A 7,493-nucleotide genomic window follows, 5' to 3' on the forward strand; every position below is an offset into this window, starting at 1 on the left:
GCACAGAATCGTAGTGGTTGGAAGGGACCTCAGAGATCATCGAGTCCAACCACCAAAAAAAAAAAAAAAAAAAAAAAACCCCAAAAAAAAAAAAACCCTAAAAAAGCATCAATTTGGGTGGTTTTTGCCCCCCCCCCCCCCCGCAAAATCCCACCCCAACTCCCACCGACCCAAAACCCCCCCAAAACAGGCCTCGGGGCCATTAAATTTGATTTAAAATTGAAATTAAGTCCCTGTAAAGGCTTTTTATACAAATTTGGGGATGGAAAAATGAGGCCAAACCCAGGAACGGCCTCAATTCCCTTGATTTCTTGACCAAAATTGCCCTTTTTTGACCCCAAAACCTTCAGACGGGGGCGTCGCGTGCCGAAACCCCACTTTTTACCCCAAAAGAAGTCTTTATTGAGGAGTTTTGGGGCGAGTTCCGGGGAAGGTGGGAATTTTCCCATTTTACGTGATTTTGGCACCGGGACACGGGGCAGGGGAGGGGTCGGTGTTGTCCCATCGTCTCTGGTCCCTCCTTGGGTCTGGAACCTGGAGGTTGAACCCGGAACCGTGAGGCGAGAACCTGGAGGTTGAGTTGAGGCAAGAACCTGGAGAAGGAGCCGAGAACCTGGAGGCCGAGGCCGTAACCGTCGGAGGAGCCAAGAACGAGTCGAGAACCAGAGGATGAGTCTGGAACCGGAGGCCGAGCACCAGGAACCGGCTCCAAGAACCGGAGGTTGAGTCGAGAACATGGAGGTTGAGCTGGGTTGAGTCAAGAACATGGAGGCCGAGGCCGTAACCGTCGGAGGAGCCAAGAACTGAGGTTGAGAACCAGAGGATGAGTCTGGAACCGGCCTCGAGAACCTGAGGAGGAGTCAGAACCTGGAGGTTGAGTCGAGAACGTGGAGGAGGAACCAGGAACGGGGAGGCCGAGGAGTCGAGAACATGGAGGTTGAGTCAGGAACTGGAGGCCGAGGTGACAACGTGGAGGAGGTTGAGTTGGGAACCCAAGATTGAGTCAAGAACCCGGAGGTTGAGTCAAGAACCGGATGCCAAGACGACAACATGGAGGAGGACCCATGAGGCTGAGGAGTCGAGAACCCGGAGGTTGCCCCTCTACGAGCCATTGCCGTCCATCTCCCGTCCCGGGGGCTCCCCGAGATCCTGCCCCACGTGCCCCCCACACCCCCCTGCCGGGACCTTCTCCTGGTGGCCACCGTCGGCCATGATGTCCCCCAGCCCCGCCGTCTCCGAGGGTTCCCCCGTCCCGCCCGTCTCCACCTTCTCCTTCCTCAGCCCCGAGGGCGGGGAGGGGGGTCCGGGGCCGCCCCCCTCGCTCTGGGGGGTCCCGGGGGGCGCCTCGGGGTGACTCTTGCTCTTGTGGGCCGCGACGTTGTCCTTCTTCTCGAACCTCTTGCCGCAGAGGTCGCAGGAGAAGCGGTAGAAGGAGGCGGCGTCGTGTTTCCTCATGTGCCAGTTGAGGGAGGCCTTTTGGCGGCAGGTGAAGCCGCAGATCTCGCACCTGGGGGGGAGAGAACGGGGTCCGATTTGGGGTGAAAAACGGCCAAAAAGGGGCACAGCCGGGAAAAAACGGCCTCCGGTGTTCTAGGCCTCAAGTTTTAGGCCTCAAGATTTAGGCCTTGATTATTTTTCTTTTTAGGCCCCAGTTGTTTTGTTTTTTTGAAGACCTGGTGGTTTGGTTTTTAGGCCTTAAGTTTTAGGCCTTGATTATTTTTCTTTTTTTTTTAGGCCCCAGTTTTGGTTTCTTTGGAGACCTGGTGGTTTTTTTTAGGCCTCAATTTTGAGGCGACAATTTTTTTTGGAGGCCGTGGTTTTTAGGCCCCAGTTTTGGTTCTTTTTGGAGACCTGTTTTGGTTTTTAGGCCTCGATTTCAAGGCTGCAATTTTTTTTGGAGGTTTTTAGGACCTGGTTTCGATGCCTTTTGTGTCCCTGGTTTTAGAGGCCCCGGGGGTTTTTGAGGCCTCCATTTTTGAGTCTTCAGGGTTTTTGAGGCCTCCATTTTTGAGTCTTCAAGGTTTTTTTGAGGCCTCCATTTTCAAGGCCCCCCCCTTTTTTTGAGGCCTCCATTGACCCCATGCGGCTTCACGGCCCCTTCCAGTGCTCATTAAACCCCAGCTGATTAAGCTAACGAAGCTGCTGGACCACAACCCCCTGAGGGCCAGAAACCTTGAGGAGGCCCCCCTTTTTTTGAGGCCACCATTGACCCCATGCGGCTTCACGGCCCCTTCCAGTGCTCATTAAACCCCAGCTAATTAAGGTAACGAAGCTGCTGGACCACAACCCCCTGAGGGCCAGAAACCTTGAGGCACCAACAGGTGGGTCTTGGTGGAACCAGGCCCCCCGAGGCCAAATTTGGGTGGAAAAGCTCCGAGAAGAGACCTCCCCCCCCCCGGAGGGGTGGAAGGCGCCTCGGTGGGAGCGGGACTCACTGGAGGGGCTTCTCCCCGGTGTGGATGCGCCGGTGGATGATCAAGTTGCTGCTGGTGCGGAAGGAGCGGGCGCAGAACTCGCAGATGTAGTCCCGTTTATCTGTGGGGCAGGAGAAACCAAGGGTTATGGGTCGATCCCTCCCAAAAACGAGGAGTTTGGGAAAGGAAAACGCTTTCCTGGCGCTGACAAAGGAGATGGGGGTGGTAGATCTTGGGAAGGAGGAGCCAACGGGGCGCCGTGACATCTCCCAGGGGATGGGAAAGGGGGTGGTGAGGACGTGGTTATGGGGCAGGAGAAGACTTAGGGGGGGGGCAACCCCCCCAACCCACCGCTGTGCAGCTTCTCGTGTTCCTTGAGGTGTTTCTTGAAGTTGAAGGACTTGCCGCAGCTGGGCTCGGAGCAGGTGAAGGTCTTCTGGTGGACGTGCTGGTACTTCTTGTGGTGCTGCCGTTTTGGGGGGAAAAAGTAAGAAAAGAGGAGGTTGGGGGCGGAGAAGCTGCTCTTGGAGGAGGCCCAAGGGCTCCTTCCAGCGACAACGTCCCCTGTTTTGCTCCTTGAACCCCGTGGTGGCACCTCAGGTGACCTTGTGGTGGGGCTTCAGGTTGCCCCATGGTGAGACCTCAAGCGGCCCTCGTGGTGGGACCTCAGGTGACCTCATGGTGGGACCTCAAGTGACCTCGGACACCCCCAAACACCCAGGGCCAACCAGTCCCGTGTCCGTGAGCCCCCTTCCGTTGAGGTTCCGCCTCTTGGCCAACGCCAAGATGCCCCCAAAGAGATCTCAGATGGGCCAAAACTCATGTGGTGGGTCCCCAACCTCCTGGTGGCCCCCAGAAGTGGGGAGAGAGGGGGCCGGGGGGGTGGATGGGAGGGGGATGGTTGTCCTCACGTTGAGATATTGCCGGTTGGAGAAGATCTTCCCGCAGCCTTCGAAGTCGCAGAGAAGGATCTCCCTCTTGGCCGCCTTCCTGTGGAGAAACCACCATCGAGGGGAGGGAGAAGAGGTGGGAAAAGCCATTTTTGGAGGATTTGGAACCTTTTTAGATCCTCCTTATCCACCCAAAGTTGAATTTAAGCCCATAAAAGACCTTCTGGAAGGTCCCACCACCCCAAGGGATGGTCCTTTCTCCGTCCTACCTGATCCTCTTGGGGCCGATCTGGGCCACCTCCTCGTCGCTGGGTCGGCCCTTCCTCCTCCAGCTGCAACGACCAAAAGTTGAATTTAAGCCCATAAAGACCTTCTGGAAGGTCCCACCACCCCAAGGGATGGTCCTTTCTCCGTCCTACCTGATCCTCTTGGGGCCGATCTGGGCCACCTCCTCGTCGCTGGGTCGGCCCTTCCTCCTCCAGCTGCAACGGCAAAGAAAAAGACCTCAAAATTAGATTTTTTTAGCCCCAAATGAAGCCCAAGGTCAACCAGCATCATCACTGAGGGGTCTCCAAGCGAAAAAAAACCACGTTAAAACCATCTTTTGGGGCTGTTTTTCTTTTATCCCTTCCATTTTTGGGGCTCTCGCTGTTAAAAAACGCACTTTTCAGCCGTTAAAAATAGCAAAAAATATTCTTTATTACTAATTACATCGTTTTTCACATCGTTTTTTTTGACATTTAAGCTAGTTCTCGAGCCGGCGCCGCCCTCAATGGTCTGTAATTTCTCCCAAACTCTGTGGAAATGGCGGATGTTTTGGGCCGAATTCCTGGAATTAAAGGAAAGATCCGTTAAAAAAAAAAAAAAAGTTTTCTTTTTTTAAAACAGAGGTTTCAGGTTAAAAGCAAAAAGGAAATTAATTAAAAAGCCTTAACGAAGGAGGACGATACTCACATGGAGGAGCTTTGGGGCGCGTTCTGCCTCCGGCGCTGTCTTTTTTGGGCCAAGAAGCACTAAAAAGTGGCGGTTTTGGGTCATTGCCCCTGATTCCAGTAAAATGAAGGTTTTTTAACACCCTCCTCGTGTCAAAATTGGATGAAAAATCCACCAAAACGACGTCTCTTCGTGTCTCGGACCCAAGGACCATCCTCACTGGTGGCTTTAACCTTCTCTCGCCTCAAGACCCAGCAAATAATGGACAATTTGAGCTTTTTTGGAACAAAAAAATAGTGATTTGTGAAGCCCTCGGGGCTGGGAAGTGATTAAACCTCGACTTTAGGCCTCAAAAAAAGGGCGGAAATGAGTAAATTAATTAATCCTGCTCGTTATCACGCTGTCACTTTGTCAACTCGAGGTTGGTGGCTTCTCCCCGTGGAGCTGCTGGGCCCCATAGGGGCCTGTATCTATAGGGCGAGACCTATAACTGGAAGAAGGGCCTTCAAGGTCCACCCAGTGGTGGGTCAAGGGGGGCTTCAAGCCCCCCAGGAAGCAATGACTCATTAAGACCACCCCATAACGAGGTCCACATCCCCCCCCAACCTCCTTCATGAGCTCCAACGAGACCTGACGACGCAGCTTCTGGACGGTGGTGGCACCAGGAGAGGAAGGTTGTCCCTTGGGGACACCCCCGGCCCCCCCAAGAGCTCCACCATCCTTGGGATGGATGGTTTCCACCCCTCTGGTTGGAGCATCATCTCCAACGTGCCCCAAAAGGCTCCTTGGTGGCCACGGATGGCCCAAGAGAAGTTCTTGAGGACCGTCCCTGGTGTCACCGCACCGACGTGGCCGCCGTGACCCACCTGGCTCGTCCAGTCTTCTCCTCCACTGGGCTGGAGCTGGTGGGGCTGGGCTCATCCGGGGGCTGCTCCTCCTTCACTGGTTTCTTCCGGACTTTGGACTGGGTTTGTCGTCGCTGCAGCTCAGAGTCACTGGGGGAGAAGAAGACATGGGGTGGGCGAGATGGTTTAGGTGGTTGGATGTGGTAGGACAGTGGTTGGACACCATTGGATGTGGTGGGACATTGGTTGGATGCCATTGGATGTGGTAGGACAGTGGTTGGCCACCATTTCCCATGGTAGAACATCGGTTGGATGTCATTGGACATTGGTTGGATGTGGTAGGACACAGTTGGACGCTGTTGGACACAGTAGGACATTGATTGGCCATGGTAGGACATGGCAAAGACCCTCAACCAGGCCAGAAGGTGCCCCCAAAAGTCCTTCCCAGCAGCTCCCCGTGGCCCTCACCTCTCCAGAGATGGGTGGTAGTTCTCATCCCGCAGGTCATCGGCGTAGGTGAGGTCATTGTCCTCGGCCAAGTCCTCATCTTCCTCTTCCTCTTTTTCCTGGGGCTGAGCCACCTCCTCCGTCTTCCCCTCCGGGAGGTGTCTCCTGCAGAAACCCAACGCTCAAAGTCAACTCTGGTCCCAAGGGGTTTTAAATCATGGAAGACCCTCAAGAACTCAAGGGATGAGCTGGAAGGGTCCAAATTTGACCTTCGTCTCCAGAGAACCCAGTTCTTCCACCCAGGGAAGGACCCACCAAGGCCACCACTCACCTCCCGGGATCTTCTGCCGTGGTCCCCGTCTGCGTCAGAGCTTGGGGAGCTGCAAAGGAGAGGACAAGGTTGGAGCAGGGGCTGGTTGAGGTGGGATGTGGGGAGAGGAGGAGGAGGAGGAAGGTTGGGAAGCCTTAGAAAGGAATCGTGTGGTGACCAGAAGAAACGAGGGCCAAGACACTCCAAAATAATGCTACTGGAGGAGGCTCAACCTCCTGCTCAGGAGGCTCAATCCCTTCCTGAAGAACCTCAACCTCCTGGGAGAAGGGCTGAAGATGGGGAACGAGGAGGACAACGGGGAGAGGAGGATGGAGAAGGGGACGTGGAGGACCTCACCCGTGTGACCGTTGTCACCAGCAGCTCCCAGTTCTTCTCTCTGGTCCCCGTTGGGTTCTCCCACTTTGGCTTGTCCCTTCCTGGACTCGGTGGCCACCCTCGCTCTCCGCAGCGAGCGCCGGCGGCCGGTGACCCTTGGGGACTTGCACCCCGAGTCCTCTTCTTCTTCTTCTTCTCCTCCTCCATGATGGCCACTCGGGGGGGTCCTGTCCCCTGTCACCCCCCAGGAGAAGCTGTGACCGGCCACGCACTCCCACACCAGTTGGGAGGCGCCACCTGGAGCCGGGGGCTTGACGTCAGGGACAAAGCCACACTCTTGGCCATGACCATGGGACAGGGCCACCAGGCGCTGGAGGGCATCGGCCGGGAGAAGGTTGGGCTCGGGTTCTCCTGGTGAAGACACCAAAAAAACCCCCCAAAAACGGGTGAAAATCAGGTCCAAAGTTGGCTTTTTTGGTGGTTCTCCATCACATCGAACCAACGTGGGGCGGGTGGGAGGTTCTACAAAGGTCTCCTTCCACCTTCTCTACCATCTCGTGAGGTTCCTTCCCATCCTCATCTCACGAGGTTCCCCCCGTCTCATGAGGGTTCCCCTCACCTCCATCACCTCCCACCACCAGCTCACCATGGTCCCACCACCTCACGAGCTTCTCACCACCACCTCATGAGGTTCTCACTGTCATCTCAAGGAGGTTCCCACCACCATCGCATGATGTTCCCACCACCTCACGAGGTTCTCACCACCATCTCATGATGTTCCCACCAACTCCCAACGTTCCCACCACCACCTCACGAGGTTCCCCCACGTTCCCACCACCTCCACCATCTCATGATGTTCCCACCACCTCACGAGGTTCTCACCACCATCTCATGATGTTCCCACCAACTCCCAACGTTCCCACCACCACCTCACGAGGTTCCCCCCCCTCCCCCCAACCTTCTTTTCACCATTAACCCCCCGTTTGGACCCAAACCGAGGACGACCTGGACTTGGGGGCGGAGGTGGGTGGGAAGCACCAACCTCTGCTCCAGCCGCCTCCGTGGGAGCTGAACCTGGAGGACGAAAGGGACAAACGAGTGACCAAAAACCCCTCTTTTTGTGGCCATTTTGGGGATTTTTTTAACGGTTTTGGGGTTTTTTTGGGTGCGTCGTGCCCCCCCTCCCCGCTCACCGGTCCAGGAGGAACTGGGCCAACTGGGAGTGGAGGGCGAAGCCCAGCTGGTCCTTGAGGCGGCACCATCGCTCCAGGTGCCCCCCGATGCGGATGCGGCACCGGCTGCGACGCGCGTCCAGCTC

General features: G+C 55.9%; 1 protein-coding gene across 1 annotated transcript in view; it reads right to left on the reverse strand.

Moving 5' to 3' along the window:
- Positions 1-378: 378 nt before the first annotated feature.
- LOC106899350 (zinc finger protein 692-like) overlaps positions 379-7,493 on the reverse strand; it is a 7,713-nt gene continuing 598 nt past the window's right edge. The window contains exons 2-12 of the mRNA XM_014961138.1: positions 7,369-7,490; positions 7,218-7,249; positions 6,197-6,586; positions 5,861-5,909; positions 5,551-5,694; positions 5,104-5,232; positions 3,724-3,786; positions 3,326-3,404; positions 2,766-2,880; positions 2,436-2,535; positions 379-1,507 (exon numbers count right to left, since the gene is read on the reverse strand). Of these exons, the coding sequence (XP_014816624.1) occupies positions 1,102-1,507; positions 2,436-2,535; positions 2,766-2,880; positions 3,326-3,404; positions 3,724-3,786; positions 5,104-5,232; positions 5,551-5,694; positions 5,861-5,909; positions 6,197-6,586; positions 7,218-7,249; positions 7,369-7,490 (1,629 nt within the window). The 3' untranslated portion in view covers positions 379-1,101. The remainder of the gene's footprint in view (positions 1,508-2,435; positions 2,536-2,765; positions 2,881-3,325; positions 3,405-3,723; positions 3,787-5,103; positions 5,233-5,550; positions 5,695-5,860; positions 5,910-6,196; positions 6,587-7,217; positions 7,250-7,368; positions 7,491-7,493) is intronic.

This window comes from Calidris pugnax, unplaced genomic scaffold (genome assembly GCF_001431845.1).
Source record: "Calidris pugnax isolate Ruff unplaced genomic scaffold, ASM143184v1 scaffold660, whole genome shotgun sequence".
In the NCBI taxonomy this organism is placed as follows: domain Eukaryota; kingdom Metazoa; phylum Chordata; class Aves; order Charadriiformes; family Scolopacidae; genus Calidris; species Calidris pugnax.